The sequence below is a fragment of the Canis lupus genome, chromosome 32 (assembly GCF_011100685.1).
Source record: "Canis lupus familiaris isolate Mischka breed German Shepherd chromosome 32, alternate assembly UU_Cfam_GSD_1.0, whole genome shotgun sequence".
Taxonomy (NCBI): domain Eukaryota; kingdom Metazoa; phylum Chordata; class Mammalia; order Carnivora; family Canidae; genus Canis; species Canis lupus.
The window spans coordinates 9,864,822-9,885,493 of NC_049253.1; the positions used below are offsets into that span (position 1 = coordinate 9,864,822).

A 20,672-nucleotide genomic window follows, 5' to 3' on the forward strand; every position below is an offset into this window, starting at 1 on the left:
TCAGAAAATAAAAATTAAACTCGATAATTAAAAACTACCTCCACATACATAAAATGGTAAATCTTCATGGACATTTGACAATCAGGGATTTAGGTTTTATTCACACACACACACACACATTTATATATATCTGGGCATGTCAAGTACCTCCTGATTGCCCCTGCCTGATAACACACACACATATAATTTAATCGTGTTATTGTACTGAGTGATTCTATCAATCATCTTTTAACCAAAAACCTTTTCAAAAGAGAGCCAATTCTATAAAAATAAGAATACTGTAGGAAATGTTATTTAAAAATGATAGGATGCAAATAGAAACAATAAAGCTAGAAAAATTTGCTCAATTAAAATAAAAAACTGCAGATTTTAAATGTCAACTATTTAAACAATGGTTATTTAAGACAACAAATGCATGAGTTTATAAAATGCATTCAACATTCAACAATTTTTTTTTTTATTGAGTGACTATTACGTGCCAGGCAAAATGCATCTACCTGCTAAAGATACATCAAAGAACAAGCATCCAGCTATCAATATACATAAAGTTTCAGTTAAACAAGATAAGTTCTACAGATCTGCTATATACTACTGTACTTATAGTTACCAAAACTGTATTGTACACAAAAACTGGTTAAGAGAGTAGATCACATGTTGTGTTCTTGCCACAATAAAAATAAATTTCAGACAAACAAAATAGGAAAAAGAGAACAAATACACAAACCTCCCTGATTAATTCTAGTGGCAAACATATGGAAATACATATACAGAAAAATGTTAATTAAAAATGCAGAATACATAATATGCAGAGATTATATTGCTATGTAATGTACACATGTGCATCAACTAATGTGATTTAGAAGCAATGTGTTTAATAGTCGTTCAATTATTTTTGTTAAATAGTAGAGGTTAATAATTGCAATTTTAAAAGTGTGAAATGCTAAAAATGTTTTCCATCTAGCTAGGAATATCCAACAACTCATTTCAGTAATTTACTTATTGAAGACTATTATTATTATTAATTTATTTTAACATTAAAATAGTGGCTACTTCTAGTCTAGTGGAGGGCTCACACCAGTTACCAGGTCATTGAATGCCATGTTTGGGAGAAAGAGAATGGGTCTCAAGTGCCTGTGCATCAAAGGAAATGAATAGTTAAGCTCATATAAAGGAAATAAACACTCACTACAGTAGCCATCCCACAAATAGAAGAACTAGAAGCTACACTTGAGGAATTGAGGGTGTAATAAGACAATAATCTATGTCTACCTCTGATCTAAACAGATCATATTTAAAATAAAACTAAACCATGGGGGAGAAGCAACAAAATATTTTAATACTATGTACTTTTCTCTTATTTCAGTTTCTTCCAGAAGCCAGTGGGTTTTGAGATACATCCATTGGTAAAATACTCGTCCCGGGCATTGCTTGATGAGTCTGACATTTGAACATGGCAAATATTGCCTTCCGAAATCTACAGTAAGAAAGGGGAAATCTGGCATTATCCTATAATGACTTGGAACTTTTAAAGCATTTTCAAACATGGCTAAGATGCCTCTATTGCTAATTGACATCTCCAAATAAATTTTTGCTTCCGACTTTAACATCTTCTGTTAATGATATTCATAAATGGGGTGCCTGGATGGCTCAGTTGGTTGAGCATCTAACTTTGGCTCAGGCCCTGATCCCAGGGTCCTGGGATGGAGCCCTGTATCAGGCTCCTTGCTCAGTGTAGAGCCTGCTTCTCCCTCTGTCCCTCCCTCTGTCCCTTCCCCAGACAGAAGTGTACCCACTTGCTCACTTTCTCTGTCTCAAATAAATAAAATCTTTTTAAAAAGTATATTCATAAATGTATAAAGTATACGGTATAGTTAAAGACCAAATTTGCACCATTGATTATAAACATTGAAGATATTTAATAAAAATCAATAATTATGTGTATTGAGGATGACACTTTGTTTTTGTTTTTGTTGTTTTTTTAAAGATTTATTTATTGATTTATTCATGAGAGACACAGAGAGAGACAAGCAGAGACACAGGCAGAAGGAGAAGCAGGCTCCTTGCAGGGAGCCCAATGCGAGACTCGATCCTGGGTCCCAGGATTACTCCCTGAGCCGAAAGCAGATGCTCAACCACACCCAGGCATCCAGAGGATGATACTTTGAATGTCAGTCACAATTTACTTGAACTGAGAATGTGTATTTTACACATTTGTTCTTCTGAGCAAATGCCAGTTGAAATTAAGGGAAGTTTGAAGATAATCTTTCCAAAAGAACTACAAATAGACTCTGAATTTAAAATATGTTCTTTAGTCTTCTTATGTGGTCTGTTTGGTCTTGACAGTGTTTATGTTTCTTTGTATACCTGTAGCTAACGCGGCTCTCCCAAACATGTGCATAAACACGAAAGTTTGCATTTCAGTATCAAATTACCTGGCCTCTACTGAGATTTTTCTGATCAAATATTTAAGGCCAATAAATTGGTTATTCCATCTTTCAGCAGTAACAGGAAATAAAGTAATCTAGGCTTCACTGAGGAGACAGAAAAGAAATCTTTGTTGAGTTCCAACAAAGGGAGAAGGAAGGATTCTTTATTATCCTCAATGACTATCCACTCCTGAAGCCCATTTATTTTGGAACTGAGTTTTGCCCTTGCATTTGAATAACTTCTTTTTAATAAATATGCAACTATGCCACCCACTTAAGGAGCATAACATTGCCTTCCTCACCTTGTCCTTTTTCTGATAATAGAACCACTCTTTTCTTTGGAAAATCAATTCCATGTATTGGGAGTGGGGGGTAATCATGAGAATTAAACTGAGCCCACCAACCACCGTCCAGCAGCTTTTCTGCTGGAGAGTCATCTGAATTGAAACTCAAATTTGGGGATGCTTAGCTTATGGTAGAACATGGGTCTTGGGTTGCCGTAATCATCTTGCCTCCATGTGGGAAGAGACTGTCACTGGAGCTCTAGGTATTTAAGGGCCTGGACACATATTGCATGAGCCAAATAATTCTAACACTAGTTTGAAGTGAGTTTCTGTCACTTGCCTCCTCAAAAATCTTTTTAAAATTCTTTCTATATCCATTTTCTAAAATTTAAAAGCATTTTAAACACTACTTACTTTTTATTAGCAACCACGTAAATACAGGGATTGTAGAATGTAGAAGATTTTGCAAATAGTGGAGCTATGATGGCCATTGAGGGAGGAATCTTCTTTGGGTCACCGAAAGAAGCCCATAAGCACACAATGGAATAAGGGGACCAGGCCACCAGAAACATAAATATCATTATCACGGACATCTGTAAGATAAATCAATGTTTGGCAAACCCAATATCTAAAATATTGAAATAGCTAATATATATATATAACATATATATATATATAAGATTTTATTTATTTATTTCTGAGAGACACAGGGAGAGAGAGGCAGAGATATAGGCAGAGGGAGAAGTAGGCTCCCTGCGGGGAGCCCAGTGTGGGTGGGACTCAATCCCAGGACCCCAGGATCACGACCTGAGCCAAAGGCAGATGCTCAACCACTGAACCACCCAGGTGCCCAAAATAGCTAATATATTTAAAATAGTATGAAAAATTATCTAGAGTGGACTTTGAATAAATTTATGTTGATGATGACATAGAGGAAAAACTGAATTTTTCCAAACCTTGTTGTACTTTGCCTGTGTGAGTCAAAGTCTCTATGATAACAAGGGCTTGTTAAATGGATAGAATGTTATACAAATGTAAAGAATGTCCTCTTTCTTTTGGTGTGCTAGAGAGGAATACTAAAGCTGGCTTTGATGAGAGGCAGATGAAAACCCACTCCTAACCCATTTCTAATAATTGTGCTATGGACTGCTGGCACTGTGCTTTTTGCCCTCACTGTCATTATCTGCTATTCTAAAATATAACTGTCTAACCTTCTAAATTCAACCTGGAAAAAAACAAAATTCTATATTGAGTTCATTGAATTCTGAACAGATGATTTGAGCTCAATATATATGCACAGTACAGATAGTTTTGTAAAGAGGTTCCCCCTTACAGCTTGTTTAAATAAATAATTATAATTTTTATATTGTTCTTTATTGATTATCCACTAAAATGATGGAAAAGAGGTTTAAAGAGATAAATACCCAGGGGCGCCTGGGTGGCTCAGTCAGTGAAGCATCTGCCTTCTGTGCAGGTCATGATCTGGGGATCTTGGGATGGAGCCCCACATTGGGCTCCCTGCTCAGCTGGGAGTCTGCTTTTTCCTCTCCCTCTATTCCGCTCCACTCATGAGTGAAGAATGCTTCACTCATTCTCTCTCTAAAGTAAATAAATAAAATCTTAAAAAAAAAAAGATAAAAACCCACAAGGATTGAGAATCACAGATTAGAAAATAGCTTTATAGAAACTAAAACTTAATAATCATTGGATAAGCAGCAAATTACTTATCAGACACAAGAATAATTTTAAAATAAATAGAAATTTTAAAAAGAGCCAGTGGCAGGGGAAAACTAAATACAGACTAATCCATTCCACAACAGTACATAAAGTCCCTGGAATTGAAGGTAACAAGCTGGCTCTGAATGTAGAGATATAGCAGAACTCGTTGAAATCCACAAAAAGAAGGAATTAGATTTCTGAATCCCCTCACCACTCACCACTCAAACAGGCAATTCCCCTTCCTCTCCCCAGAAGAATCCAGAGATTCAGAGTAAGAGGCAAGAAACTAGGAGGCACCAGGCTCAGCTGAGAGCTGGAGCAGTGTACTGAAAGAGAGGTGCTGCATGCTGCCCCCTCCCTGCTCTGAGCCATGAGAGTACAGGAGACAGACTTATGCTTCCCTCTTAGGAACAAAAAAGAATCTTCTTGGAAATTGACCAGCCCAGAAGAAAATACATTCAGACACAGAGCATCAGAAATTCCCCCAAAGGAACATCCCAGTGAATGTGAATGCTCAGAGCTTACAATCAGCATTTTAGTGCATCACTCTTAAATATGCATGCAAGAGACAGTCATTGACCACCACACATTGAGGAAACAAACTGACAGGCAGAGACAAAAATGGTTCAGGAGCACACGCACTCACACACACACACACACACACACACAATGGAGTATTACTTAGCCATTAAAATGAAATCTTGCCATTTGTAACAATGTGGATGGACCTAGAGTATATTATGTTAAGTGAAATAAGTCCGACAGAGAAAGATAAATACTATATGATTTCATTTATATGTGGAATCTAAGAAACAAAACAAATGAACAAACAAAAAACAGAAATATACTCATAAATACAGAGAACTGGTGATTGCCAGAGGAGAGAAATATAGGGGGATGGGCAAAATAGGTAAAGGAGATTAGGTACAAACTTCCAGTTATAAAATAAGTTAGTCATAGGGATGAGAAGTACAGCATAGGGAATATAGTCAATAATGTAGTAACATTGTATGGTGACAGGCAGGAGCTATAATTATTGTGGTGAACATTGTGTAATGTAGAGAATCATCAAATCACTATGTTGTACACTTGAAAATAATGTAACATTGTATGTCAACTATACTTCAAAAATGTTTTTTTTAAAAAAAGATACCCAAAAAATTGGTACAGAAATTCAGGGGAAACAAAAAATATGTGATGAACAGAGGAAAATGTAAGTATGTACATAATACCATCACAGAAATGAGAGAAGATATATATCCATAAAAGAAAAGGAGGCTACTGGAAAGGAGTAGAGGGTGTAAAATAACTCTTTTTATCTATTAAAACCATTTTTATCCTTTACCCTAGCTGAAAAAGAAAGGGCAGAATTTTTAAAATGCACTAGAAAGGTTGGATGATGTGGTTAGCCAAGATTAGGGTATGAAATGTGTCATGCAAGTGCAGGGTCAGATGCTGTGTTTATTTAAAATTTTATATTTTGTTCAATATGGGTTTTTAAATTAATTTTTAAATTTAAATTCAATTAATTAGCATATAGGGTATTATTAGTTTCGGAGATAGAGTTCAATGATTCATCAGTGCATATAACACCCAGTGCTCATTACATAACATGCCGTCCTTAATGCCTATCACCCAGTTGCCCCATCCCCCCACCGACCTCCCTTTCATCAACCCTCAGTTCATTTTCTATAGTTAAGAGTTTCTTATGGTTTGTCTCCCTTTCTGATGTGACATTAATTCTTATTTTTAAAAAATACTACATTAGCTACTTTTTTTTGGATTGCTGAGTTTTTTGGTGCCTGCTTAAATTTCACACCCAAGGCTTGAGCCTCGCTTTTCTAACCCAATTTCAGACCAGATATGGTTGAGAAAATCTTGCAGAAAGTAGAAACAATAAACAAACAAACAAAGTCCAAGACAGGGTCAACATAGGAGAGAAAATTAAGAAAATTAGAAGATATATCCAGAAGATTCAATACCAAAAAAAAGAAAAAAAAGACTTCCAGAAAGAGAATAGAAAAAACAAAACATAGAAAGGAAATCACCGGAGAAATAATACAAGAAATCTCCCAGAAGGGGAAGACTTGAGTTCTCATATTGAAAGCACTCACCACATACCCAGTACATGGGTGAATAAAGAGCTCCCTCAAGGCACATCAGCATGAAACACAGAAATGATCCTTCAAGCTTCCAGAGAGAACATAGAACACTACAAAGGGTCAGTTACTGGAATGCTGTCAGCCTTCACAATAGCAACACTGGAAGCTAGGAGACTGTAGAGCAACGCCTTCAAAACTCTGAAAATCATTTTTCTGGGCAGCCCGGGTGGCTCAGTGGTTTAGCGCCACCTTCAGTCCAGGGCCTGATCCAGAGACCTGGGATTCAGGCTCCCTGCAAGGAGCCTGCTTCTCCTTCTGCCTGTGTCTCTGCCTCTCTCTCTCTGTGTCTCTCATGAATAGATAAATGAATTTTTTTTAAAGTCATTTTTCTTTTTTTTTAGATTTTATTTACTTATTCATGAGAGACACACACACAGAGAGAGAGAGAGTGGCAGAGACACAGGCAGAGGGAGAAGACGGCTCCATGCAGGTAGCCTGACATGGGACTTGATCCCGGGTTTCCAGGATCACTCCCTGAGCCGAAGGAAGATGCTTAACCGCTGAGCTACCCAGGTGTCCTTGAAAATCATTCTTCTATTTAAAATTCCATGTGAGGCTAACAGTCAAATATAGAAGTAAGATATGGCAATAAAATCTTTAATAATTTACCTCCCTATAACCTTCTCAGAAATCTACTTGAGAATGTGTTCCACCAAATGAGAGCAAGTAACCAAGAAAAAGGAAGATACACAAGCCAGAAAATGGGCAATCCACCTCAGAAGAGAGACCAAAGGCATTCCCAGCTGTTGATAAGATCTGAGGATGCTGGCAGTGGTCTTAGAGAAGGGCCAGGGCAGAGCAAGATGCTTGAGAGCTCCAAGAGGGATAGTTCCAAATAAAGGATGAAGTCAGTTAGTTTCTGATGCATTTGAAACACTGAAAGAAGATTGGTGCCTCTGGTGGGGAGTTTAGAGATGAATTCATGACAAGTACACAGAATAGTAAGCAAACAAAACTATGGGGAGTGCGGAGGACAGAGGGTAGCAGAAGAGAGGACTGAGAGAAGGAGGAAGAGAATGAAAGACGTGAATGAATTATTAGCCCCAAAAGAAAAAAACTGATTAAAAAATACAAATCACAGAACCCTACAGAGATCTGTAGTAAACAGAATTTAGGTAGTTATGATAATGTCAACAATGTAACCAAATAGTAACGTAATGCAGACAAGAAGAGGAGAAGAAAGGACAGGGTGGAGGAGTAGGAAAGATGGTGTAAGAGAAATATACTCTCATTGTCTATAGTAGGAAATCAAGAGTGATAGCAAACAAAAAATACCCAAAACAGCAGACAAACACATCATTTAGAAATATGGAGACAAAAAAATTAAAAATTAAAAAATAAAATAAATTTTAAAAATATGGAGACAAACACAAGAAAAAGAGCCAGAGAGTAAGCATCAGGTGCTGGGGAGAGGTGATTGTAATATGGACCACATAGGCGTAAAAGCTCCATTACAAAAACATTTTAAGAATTCTAATGTCTTACCTTTGTTACATCTACCTGGTCTGACCAATCTCTGTTGAGATACTCAGTGCAGTTACTAGTAGTATGGCATTTAATGGATCGAGTGACATGGTAATAGCAGTAAAACATCACTGTCAAGGGCACAATAAAATTTACTGCAATAACTGTCATCGTGAAAGAAACAAAAAATCTGAAAATAAGAAAAGGGAATCATTAAATCTCTATTTGTTTCATGTGCTGAATAAGGAAAAGGAAACAGGACAATTACTAAAAATAATACTGGCACTGCTCAACAGTCACTATATTATTAAGTAGGTTGGAAAGAATATTTAACTAGTTCATTTAGGCTAGGGGTTGGCAAACTATGGCCCATGGGCCACACCCAGTCTATCATCTGTCTTTGTAAATTAAATTTTATTGGAACTACATTCTTTTACATACTGTCTATGGCTGCTTTCACAGGCAGGGATGAATCATTGTAACAGAGACAGTCTTGTCTGTAAAGCCTAAAATATTTACTTATTGACCCTCTACAGAAAGTTTAAGATTTAGATTTAGTTTGAGAGAAATTTTCTGTTTTTCTGAGTGATCTTTCATTTTCTTTAACAAAGTTACCCTCTTTTCCCTGGTAAATACAGAAGAGCATCACTAAGGAGCAAGCAAATCCTTATGGTGATTTGCTTTTACTGGGTCATTCCAGCTTTATCACCAGATCATCTTGAAAAGATAGTCGGGAGTCAGCCTGGGCTTTCGGCAAAGCCATATGCGGTCTAGAGCGATATTAACATTCCGTTTTCCCTTTCAGATTCTACTCCTGAGATGCCAATACCCAATGGGTGCTCTCTACCCACTCTGCTGCCCCAGGAGACAGAGGACAGAAGAGGGTAAGAACAGTAATGGAGCTGGATGGCCTTTACTTGCAAACAAGCATAATTCAATGCTAGAATTGCATCATCACTACCAGGGAAGCACTTTGCCACATTCTGTAAGGAAGCATTTGCTCTGAGCTTAAATTTGAAATGACGAAAAAATGTCTACATTAGAAACAGTTGATTATGAAGTGAAAATGTGTCTCTTACGCATCATTTTTCCGCCAGTTTATGGTACAAGTAGCCCCAGTAGGATCCGGGGCATAACTAGCCCACCCTATAATAGGCATCAAAGCCCAAAAGAGACCATTGAGCCAGGCCCCCAGAATCATGCTGATGTAAGTGTTGGTGGTCATTCTTCTTCCTATTAACAAACAGATGAAATATTAGCATCATTTGCCACTGATGAAATTCATATCTTCACCTTGTTTTAACTGATTACTTAACATTGCTATGAAGTAGATTCTTTGCAAAGCACTTCAGTTCACTCAGAGCCTATCTACCTGAATTCATATTTAGGGGGGAAAAAGGCATTTAAGCTGGCACCTGAATGATAAAAAGGATCAGTCAGAGGATAAGCAGGGAGAAACACGCTCCAGGCACAGGGAAATAGCATTTATCCCTGAAATGGGAAAAGCCTAGGCCAGTACCCCATAGGGTGTCCTTGCCAAAGCTGGAAAGATAGCCAAGGGCCAGACCACACAAAGCCTCAGAGGTTGTGCTGTGAAATTTGGATTTTATTCTCAGTATCATAGGAAATCATTGAAATTTTTGAACAAGGACTGTCAGAGAAATAACTGACCATGATTACAACTCATTACATTTATATTTTAAAGTGAATGTCTGTGAGTGGTACTTAAGCAAGAAAAGAATTCGTTGGGAAAGTTGAGAGAAGTGCTATACCTGTGTCAGGACTACAGATGGTCAGGTATCGATCCATGGCCACAACAGTGAGTAATCCAATACTTGCCATTCCAAAAAAGATATTCAATCCGGCATAAATCTAAAATTCAAAATTGGAAAGAATACACCATTCTATACACCCTCCCAAGAGACATTTACATTTTTATTCTATGGCCAGAATACATTTTAAATACATTGAATGTTTTTTATTTTAATAATTTTAGAATAAATTTTCTATTGTCATATTGTAACTGGCTTACTAAAGACATTTGTGGAAAGTGTTTTAGGTCTTCATTAATTAAAATAAACTTTTAAAATTTTAAGACTTAAAGTAAAACTTCTATACAACATACTCTATAAACATAATGCAAAAACAAACCATAAATTAAGTGCAGTGCATATAACCAACAAAATATTAGTGTTCACAAGATAAACAATTCAACAAAAAGAAAAGACAAACAAAAATGAGCTATTCATACAAGAGGAAACCTGAATGTTTATGATATAAGATGTAAACCACAATACATATTCAAAGAAGTGCAAATTATAAGTACCATTTCACACCCACCAAAGTGATAAAAAAATTAAAAGTCTGGCAACTCCAAGCAGTGGAGAGAATGTGGAATAATCAAAGTTCCCATAATTGGCATACCCATTTTGGAGAGCAAATTTGGCCATATCTGATGAAGTTGAAGATGAATATGCTCTACAACCCAACCATCTCTCTCATAAACAAGATGTTTAAAGAACCTCTTATGTATTGTAGAGACAAAAGAATGCTTACTTGAAGCCTTGTTTGTGACAGAAAATAATTGAGAATAAATGCTTAATAACAGGAAAATAAATACACTGGGGTATGTTCATAAAATGGAATATCGTGTAGTAATTTAAAAAAGTGACTTACAGCTACATCCATCAACAAGGATAAACATCAAAAACATACTATCATATAAGATTGCATCACATAAACAATGTATTATTTATACAGAACTTAAAACATCCAAACAGTTTTCTGGATGTTTAGTTTATTTGCAGGTAAATATGTACCAAGATAGAAAAACACTCATGGAAGAAAAGGAAGTAAGATTGGGGATGGTATGCAATGCATGGCCTTTAATAGTATTTTTCAGGTTTTAGATCTTTATTTTTTTTAAAGATTTTACTTATTTAACTGAGAAAGAGAGTGTGTGCACACTAGCAGGGTGGGTAAGAATCTCAAGCAGACTCTGCACTGAGCATACAGAGCCAACATAGGGCTCCATCTCACGACCCTAAGACCATGATCTGAGCCAAAACCAAGAATAAGTCCCTTATCTGACTGAGCCATGCAGGTGCCCCTCAAGTATTTTATCTTTAAAAAGCAAAACAACCTGAAGCACATATTGCAAAACATTAAGATTTGACAAAACCAGGTGGTATATATGTGAGTATCCATTACTCTATTACTCTCACTTTATTCTCTATAATTTTATACCTTAAAATAGTAAACTGTTTTTAAAAATCAAGCAAGAGCCATGGCCTACTATCCTAATACAAATTAATATATTTCCTTGTCAGTAAAAATAATGGATATAATTATTTTTTTTAATTTATTTTTTATTGGTGTTCAATTTACCAACATACAGAATAACCCCCAGTGCCCGTCACCCATTCACTCCCACCCTCCGCCCTCCTCCCCTTCTACCACCCCTAGTTCGTTTCCCAGAGTTAGCAGTCTTTACGTTCTGTCTCCCTTTCTGATATTTCCCACACATTTCTTCTCCCTTCCCTTATATTCCCTTTCACTATTATTTATATTCCCCAAATGAATGAGAACATATAATGTTTGTCCTTCTCCGATTGACTTACTTCACTCAGCATAATACCCTCCAGTTCCATCCACGTTGAAGCAAATGGTGGGTATTTGTCATTTCTAATAGCTGAGTAATATTCCACTATATACATAAACCACATCTTCTTTATTTAATGGATATAATTAATAGCAATTCCATTGGAGGACTTTCCATTGGGGGAAAAACTGGTAAACTCACTACATTACTTGGATATTATGATACTGTCATTAAATAGTTCATTGTTTCAAATGAAAACAGGATATTTCTTTTTGAATTTGCAATATGCAAGTTTTTTGAATATGCAAATTTTTACATTTCTTCTCTGGTTAAATGCTAATTTTTTTGTTTTGGGGGAAATTTTTTGTTTTGTCAGGGAAATTTCGAAAATATAATGAATGCTACCACTGTCATTTCTCTTATTAAAGAATATATTTCCCAGTCACTTCTGAAGCTATTTTCAGTAAGAGCAGTCTATCTATTATCCTACATTGTCTTGATTGAAACCCTTGGGATGTTTTTGTATTTTTGTATTTTTAAAAAAGATTTTATTTATTTATTCCTGAGAGACACAGAGAGAAGCAGACATAGAGGGAGAAGCAGGCTCCGATCCCCAGACCGGAATCACACCCTGAGCCAAAGGCTCACCACTGAGCCACCCAGGCGTCCCAGGATACTTTTTTTTAGACGTTTAAATTTGTATCTCTTTAATCTTTTACTTTGCTTTCATTCCAAATGTCTCCGATACCTGGCATCCTGCATATCCAAATTTCCAACTTCCATACAGATCTGAAGCTGCCGACATGGGATATCCAATGCTACTGACTCCTATATCAGTAACAGCCAGGTTAATGATAATTGCGTTTGTGGGTGTCCGAAGTTCCTTATACTTAATGAAGATGCCCAGAACTATTAGGTTGCTGAAGATACTTATTATACCTGAGAACATATACAAAAAATTAAAATCACTTTAATTTGAATGTTTAAAAGTAGTATTCAAAATTAAATATTTAAGTCCCTTCAAAAAGATAGCAAGTCCATTTTAGTTCATTTATTTGATGAGCTCCAACTGTTCTTAAAACTGGTTGTAATATCTTCCCAGCCCTTCTTGTGAAACAGAAATAATAAAATTAAAACAAAAAATCTACCGATTGCATATAGAGCACTGAAGGCTGGTTTTAATACCCTGTCAATCACTCTGCCCTTGAAATCCCTCCCCTATCTTTCATGATACCACCTCTGCTGATTTTTAAGATATATGTATGACCATACCATCTCTTTTGGCAGTCTAACTTCCTCTTCCTCCTTCCTGAGGCCTGAGGCTTTTCTTTCTCTATTGTTTGCTTTCTCAAGCCTTAAGCTATCACTCTATCCTAACAGCTCTTCTGTCACTTTCCAGCCCTGACTCATGCTCCAGTTCCATATCCCTTCTCATTAAACTCATTGCCATTGAACATTACTAGGGATCTACCACGTGTAAGATCATATGACTGTTCCAGTATTTTTGGAAATTCAACAGCTTCAAACCTGAGTTCATCATGCAACACACACACACACACACACACACACACACACAGACCACTTATAGAATGCACACTGCAAGGTTTGACTACTCAGAAAGGGAGTCAGACTGGCTTTAGGTACACTGAGAAGCCTCACACATGGTACCTCCAAGTTTCCACAGTCTGGGATCTGACTCATAGCATTGCAGGGCCAGAAACTCATTGTTGTCAATGCCCCGGGATGGGATGGACTCAAGTAGACAGATGACTGAATTTCATAATTAGAATGGTAGTATATTTATATACAATGAGTAGTACTGTTGAATGGACCAGACACTCATGTTAGCCCAATTAACAACCTCTACATGCTGTGAAGGATGCATAAATTTCCCATAAGCTAGTTGTGGGTCACAGTAGGTCCTAACAGTGGGGATGAGGAATGAATAGATTTTGGCTTACAGGCTAGAGCCATTACCAGATTCCTGGGGGCTAAAGGAGGGGTAAGCCACAAGAGAAGAGTTGTATTTGAAGTGTACTATTGGTGAGCAGCCCCCAGCAATTGTAGAGAGGGAGGATTTCCAAACACCAACACCCAAAAGTAGCAACTGACGAAGAACTTCTATTACATCTTGGGGCCTCAGTCAAAACTTTCTTTTAGGATCCTGTGACACTAGTTTTCCAGGTTCCTATTCTTTTCCCTTCATACTGCTGGCAGAGTAAGCTGGCTTTAACATAGAATTAGCCATCTTTCTTCTCAGAACTCCAATACTCTCCATTGGCTGTGGAATAAAAGCCCCCATGTCCCAACTTGATATTACAGGTTTTGCCTCAATCTGTTTTCACCTTCTCTAAGCAAATTACCACATTTGCCAAACAAGCCCTCTACTCTAGTTATTTATCACATACACAAGCTTGCTGTAAATTTTGACTCTTATTTTTCCCACTTGAAACACTCTCTTCCTGTATCTATTCAAATGCTACCTATCCTTCAAAGTTCTATTTAAGCCCAGCTCTGCCCTAGAGCCTTCCCCTACCCACAGTATTCTCTCTTCTCTAAATTTCCAAAGTGCTTGCTTATATTATGCATAATTCATCTCATGTGATGCTATATTTAACTCTTAGGTATTCCTAGTTTTCTTATCTAGATTTCAGGTTCCTAATGACTTCCGTGTTCTATGAGTATGTGGCAGTTAACAAATTTACTTAATAAACAGAGCACAATTAAAACTCATATTGTTTAAGTTCTATTATTCTTTCAAAGCATAAGTAAGGCACAATGATAGCAAATTCAGTGATTCTCTGTCTCTTTTTTTTTTAATTTTTTCTTAAGGTTTTATTTTTAAGTAATCTCTACATCCAACATGGATGGATGGAAACATGCTCTACTGATTGAGCCAGTCAGGTGCCCTTTTGGCTCTGTTTATAGTGTCAAGTATTGTAGCATGCATCCAAAAAGCTTAATGAATTGAATCTTTCTAAGCTAAGTACAAATTTGATGATTTTAAAAGTCATATAAAACATAATGCAGAAGTTGTTGCCTACCAGTACACAACCAGAATAAAGTAATTGTATTTTGGAGGAGGTCTTAGATATAATGGGGGGTATGAGGTAAACAATTTGGCCCTTTTCTCTATCCATTCAGCCACTATCTCAAGCTCTCTGCTCTATTTCCCTGACTGCAGGTATTTTCTGAGTAGACAATAGATCATTTAATAGTTATGTCTAAATTAAGGTAATTTTCTCTTGGCTTCTGTAGCTTTCTTATAATCTCTTGGTAGATCCTACTTAATCTATACCCTGGCCTTTCTCCATCTCTACCTTATTAGATATGTGCATTGTCCAAATTTCTTAGACCCCCTTTTAACATTGAACACATAGTCTGTGATTTCATACATTTCCAAGCCTATATGCTGCTCCTTTCCAGACTGATCTCATAAAATTCAAATCCACATATGCAGCTTTTTACTGGGCATTTCTCACACTGAACCCAGAGACTTTTTTTCCTCAAATTTGTTCTTTCCCAAGTGTACTCCTATCTTGATGAATAGCTTCCCCATCTAAGTAGGAACCCCCAAACAGAAAACTTGTCATCTTTGACACTTCCTTTCCTTCTCCCTCAATTGCCACATACAACTAACAATTCTAACTTCTGACTCTTGAATGTGTCTACTTCTATCCCAATTGCCACTTCTTCCTCTTCAGGATCCTTCTTAATCATACAACAGCTTGTATGTGGTCTCTTAGCTATTACTATAGTGTATTTCTAAGATGCAAATGGAATCATGTCATTCAGTGATTCCTCTCATCATTTAGGTGATTCTTCATTACCTGGTCCACAGCCTCCTCTGCAGCCTAATATCTCTTACACTTCACTTTACAATTCATCCATAATGAATTTATTTTAGATCCTCAATATACCATGTCCTCCTGCCTCCCAGCCTTACCTGGAGAAAGGGAGAGTGCTCAAGGTGGTAAAAGTTTGTAAGCTAAAATCTAAGAAACATACTAAATTGAAAATTAAACTTTAAACAAAACAAAACTAAACTAAACTAATAAACTCTTGGTAAAGATAACAAATGAAAAAAATGCTTTAACTAAATTCTTCTCCGCAAAGCTTTGGTTTTGATTTGGAAATATAAGTGGGTTTTGTTAAAAGGGGAAAACTAGGAGACCTGAAGAACAATAAATCTTTCAACAGAAGCATGAAGAGGTTAGATATGCTCCTTTCAGTTTATCTTCCAAAAACCAAAAACACAACACGCCCTCAAGGTATATTCCTCAAATAATAAATAAATAAATAAATAAATAAATAAATAAATAAATAAGGTATATTCCTCAGTAAAACTGGCCCTTGAGGTTACATGAGTGTTCTAGAATCAAAATGCCTGGGTTCAAATCCTGATGTAGATATTAGTAGATGTGTGTTGGGTAAGTTACTTAAACTCTTCATCTATATAAATGGGGAAGATAAAACTAACTTATAAGGATAAGGATGAATTATCCTGTATGTGTAAGTATTTAGAACAGTGCAAGTATTCAAATAACAGTAGCACTAGTAGTGGTGGTGGTAGTGGTAGTGGTACTGACCATCATAGTAGTGGTAGTAAAATTCCTACTATTGTTACTGCTATGGCATAAGAACCTGGAACAATTTCTTAACAAGAAATTTTCTTTACATGTTACTTTTGTAAACAGATTTTAAAAAGACAGTTTTTCTTGTTCATCTACAAAAAACTAGCTAAATCAAAAGTTTGTATACAAAGTATTTCTATGTAGTTGTAAAGATTTTCTCTTTAATTAGCATATTGTTTTCTCATATTGTTGCAACAACAAACATCGAAAGGAAAACAGAACTTGTCCGGTATTTATCATACAGAGGTATTCAAATGAACAAGTTAGCATATCACTGAAATTTACAAAAATTAACTGAAGATCCACAATTTCTAGCACAGAAGTAATTGTGAACTATAGGGAAACTAAGCAACTATAAAGAATAAACTCCTACTTTTCACTCCACTTTTGAATATATTTGAGAATTTTCATAAGCCAATCCACAAAATGGCAATAACCCAATATAAGAGTTACTTCTAAAACTTATTACTGAGCATAAAGTTGGAAATGAAGGGACTGCTCAATATAAAATGTATACAATTCAACCTATATGCTAAAAAGATGGACAACTTTCATTTCCTTCACCCCTTTTATATAGTAAACACGCCTTTATCTTAAACGTTAGTATACATCAATGAGTGCGTACAGGTGGGCAGAAAGAAACAAGTATGCATCCAACACCTACTGTATGTGTCATTTAGGTCATTTAATTTTACTCTTGACAACAATCATGACAGTTACCTTATTCTTATCCTGTTTTCAGATAAGAAAATGGAAGAAAAAGCTGAAGGAAGTTGCTCATTGTTGCAAAGATACTAAAAGATGAAATTCAAAGCTCAAGAGTTTCCCAATACAGCATTCTGGGAATGAGCTGAATTTTCAAACTGTCCTCAGTGACAATAATCTGCTACCTCTTTTTGCAACTTTTTCTTTCTAAGACCTTTCCATCCTAACTAGATTCCACCACCAAGACAAGACTATGAATAGTATGTATGAGAATAGTAAATGGCATATATATTTTTGCCATGGTACACATTCTTCACCAATAAAAACGTAATAACGAAATATATGATCATAAAAGAATTATTTTCTAGAAAACTTTTCTCAGTCCCACTTCACTACTGTTACACGAGATACAAAATAACTTGTGGCATTAACCATCATTAACAATGCCTTCATTTATCCTTTCACCTACTTTCTCTTTGCTACACATCGACGAAATAGGGCAAGTATTATTATCCCTATTTACATGAGCACCCCAACTGAGACAAAATAACTGACTTGTTGGTCAACAATATGGAACCTGAAACATCTCTGAATCCATGCTTTTCCTCATGCCTTAAGCTGAAAACCCCTTTTCTTCACCCATTCAAAAGCAAAATAATGGTTAATGGAGTAAACATCCATACCTGCTGTGATCAAGTAAGCTGCAACAATATTGTGTTCAGTCTGTGAAAAGACGGAGCCATCTTCATTTTTAGAGTCTGTACTGTTGTCTAAATTATTCCTTAGCATTTTGGAGGAAGAAATTGAGACAGCCTTCATAATGAGCCTTCAATAATTATGAAATGTTTTAAGAACCAATGAAGGAAGAATTTTCAGAACCAATCAGTTCCACTCAAAGACCTCAAAGAAGGGCCTTTTCATAGACGCCCTCTTAACAAATTTAATTGGGCTGGAGAAGAAAGGATTTTAAATCCCAGAACAAGGAAAAAGCTTATTAGCAAAATAAAGAGAAATACCAAGCACCACACATTTTAAACACTTTGGGCATCAGTCTTGTATCTAAGGAGATTATTAAACATTAAAACAATAAACAAACTCAAAATCAGCAGGAGTTGACTTAACTCATTGTTGCTGGAAATCAGTTCTGAAATTAAAAACCAAACTTGGTCACCTAAAACTTTTCAGATTAAGTTTCCTTTCTGTTGAGCCTTTCAATTTTTTTCATTTGTTTCTTTTTCCTTAACAATTTGAATAATCAGACATAAATAAAAAAGTAATCTTTCTATCTTTCCAAATCTCACTGCCCTAAAGGTAGTTATATTTTTTGGCTTAGATCTTCTGTTTTTCTTTGCTTATACAAACACATATTCATACTAGGATTTGAAGTTTCTCTCGTTTTTTTTTTTTTTTCTTTTAAGCAAAAATGGGGAGATATGCATATAAAATCATTCTGTAACTTTTCTTCCTCAAAGTCCTATCATAAATTCCAGGTCAATAAATTTAAGTCTAACTTATTAGTAGTTTGTATTTCATAGCATGGATATGTATGATCTACTTCATAGTCTAAGTACCTTACTTAATTTACCCTATGCTTTGATATGCACAATTATCAGATAACAATCACAGCATTTATCAGCAAAGAATCTGGATGCAATCATTCATCTTGTAAGGTGCAGGGCAATTCTAATATTCTGGACCATATTATAATAACCCAAAAAGTAGGTTACAGAAATGGGTTATAATATAGCATGAAAATTATTATAATAAAATATCTCTACCATCTTTTCCCCTCCATTATTTAGGTCATGTAATATTACTAAAATCTGATTCTTCTCAATAGCTATTTTTTCAAACTCAGTAACTTCAGAGAAATGCTACATGTACAAAGTTAACAGTGTAAGCATATAGCAAAACCACTAGAGGGCTATATATAGCCACTTAATTTAATTTAGAACTCCTAGAATGGCATAGCAGGAGAGGACCCAAGATAATCCTTTGCCTCAATTCCTCCACACCATGTACAACATAAAACTAAGGGACACCTGTGTGGCTCAGCTGGTTAAGCATCTGCCTTCTGTTCAGGTCGTGGTCTCATCATCCTGAGATGAAGCCCTACTCCCTGCTCAGCAGAGTCTACTTCTCTCTCCCTCTGCCCCTCCCCACTTCTCGTGCTCTCTCCTAATCTGTCAAATAAATAAAATCTTTAAATTTTTAAAAAATAAAATGAAGTTGAACCAGGTTGATCTGCCCCAGATCGTATAACTACCAACATTCAAATTCTTATAAATGTCAAGTAACAATCCAAAGAGTATCTATGTGAAAGTGAATCTCATCAGATTCCAATATCAAAATATTCTCAAATATTCCCTAAAGCAATTACCATAACACCTAAGAGGAATTTCCCTTTAAAAAAAAAAATCTCTGGGTTGTTGGGTTTTAAGTTTTGTTGTTTGCATTCAGTATGTAGAATAAAACAAAAACTATTTGAGTTTTCTTTGGTTCATAGGTTCATATTCCCTTCCTTTTCTGTAATGGATTGTACTTAATTGTAGCATCCATTTAAATCAGCAACCATTTAAATCTTCCAGAAATAATGATTTCTATTTATAAGAATGAAAGAAAAATAATTCCAAATGCATCTGTTGTAGATAAAATCTTTACAGGTATGAATGTGGTAAGTATTCAAACCACTTGTTCATGCTTCCTTTATGATACAGGAAAAGATATATTGGGATGAGGCTTAGAATACTAAGAAATAGAACTATAAGCATATCCTGTTTACATATAGCTCACAATTCTTTAATCTGATAAACTTCAACTGGTGTGAAGTCAATCCTTTCATAACTCTTCCCGAATTTCTAACAGTGTCAGGAAATATTGCTTGTATTCCACTAAATTGTTTCATTGCTATGACAACAAGTACATTTTAACATGATGCAAGCAATCAAGATGTTATTCAGTTAACAACTCAAAAGACATGAATAATCATCAAAATATCTTTTACAATGGAACTCAGTGATATTTACCACACCACAGTACAGAATTCACTGTTAGGCTCCCTAAACATGTGAACTTGATTCAAAACTAAATGCCCCAAAGGAAACCCAGAGGGATGCTGGGTGGCCCAGTGGTTGGGCATCTGCCTTGGGCTCAGGGTGTGATCCCAGAGTTCTGTGATCAAGTCCCACATTGGGCTCCCCAAAGGGAGCCTGCTTCCCCTTCTGCCTATATCTCTGCCTCTCTCAATCTCTGTCTCTCAGGAATAAATAAATAACATCTTTTAAGAAAAGAAAAGAAAAAAAAAAAAAGGAAATCCAGAAAACTGTTAAGGAAAAAAAGGGGGAATTAAGATGTGAAAATAAAAGTATGAAGATAACCAATGACCAAAAGATGTAAAAGGGGAAACCTCCAAGTAGTTTGTCTACTGATCTACACATTGCTTCCATCATAACCATCTGAGACTTTTAAATGTCAAAAAAAGCATAGGACAGTTGCACTATTATTTGTTCTTTGGACAATGCCATCATCACCCCTCTAATGCTCACTATGTCTTTTACAAACCAAGAGTAGAAACTCTGGCTTTAATTCTCAACCCAATTTCAACCCAACAATTCTAAAAAATCAAATAGCCTCCTTTCCCAAGTTGAAAAGCACTATTTCTTCCTGTGAAAAATTTT

General features: G+C 35.9%; 2 protein-coding genes and 1 long non-coding RNA gene across 7 annotated transcripts in view; 1 reads left to right on the forward strand and 2 right to left on the reverse strand.

The window, feature by feature from the left end:
• The window catches only part of LRIT3 (leucine rich repeat, Ig-like and transmembrane domains 3), a 19,431-nt gene extending 17,968 nt beyond the window's left edge, over positions 1-1,463 (reverse strand). Inside the window, exon 1 of the mRNA XM_038581903.1 lies at positions 1,348-1,463. The gene's annotated coding sequence lies outside the window, so the exon portion shown is untranslated. The remainder of the gene's footprint in view (positions 1-1,347) is intronic.
• Positions 1-20,234, reverse strand: part of RRH (retinal pigment epithelium-derived rhodopsin homolog) — a 21,038-nt gene extending 804 nt beyond the window's left edge. The window contains exons 1-8 of one of the 3 annotated variants that reach the window (XR_005382647.1): positions 17,679-20,234; positions 12,405-12,595; positions 9,828-9,927; positions 9,135-9,288; positions 8,077-8,245; positions 3,125-3,303; positions 2,433-2,531; positions 444-1,474 (exon numbers count right to left, since the gene is read on the reverse strand). Coding sequence is in view for 2 of the 3 variants with exons in the window: in XM_038581909.1 (XP_038437837.1) it covers positions 1,360-1,474; positions 3,125-3,303; positions 8,077-8,245; positions 9,135-9,288; positions 9,828-9,927; positions 12,405-12,595; positions 17,679-17,814 (1,044 nt within the window). In the remaining variant the exon portion in view is untranslated. Of the gene's footprint in view, positions 1-443; positions 1,475-2,432; positions 2,532-3,124; positions 3,304-8,076; positions 8,246-9,134; positions 9,289-9,827; positions 9,928-12,404; positions 12,596-17,678 lie in introns of those variants that run through there. The other 2 variants (XM_038581909.1, XM_038581908.1) reach the window with 2 other exon arrangements.
• LOC119867202 lies at positions 7,033-18,097 on the forward strand. 3 transcript variants are annotated; one of them, XR_005382651.1, is made up of 3 exons: positions 7,033-7,166; positions 8,861-8,939; positions 17,033-18,097. It is a non-coding gene; the product is annotated as an uncharacterized LOC119867202 (long non-coding RNA). The 3 variants fall into 3 exon arrangements; XR_005382650.1 differs by lacking the exon at positions 17,033-18,097 and adding an exon at positions 9,761-9,848; XR_005382649.1 differs by lacking the exon at positions 7,033-7,166 and adding an exon at positions 8,155-8,366.
• Positions 20,235-20,672: the final 438 nt, after the last annotated feature.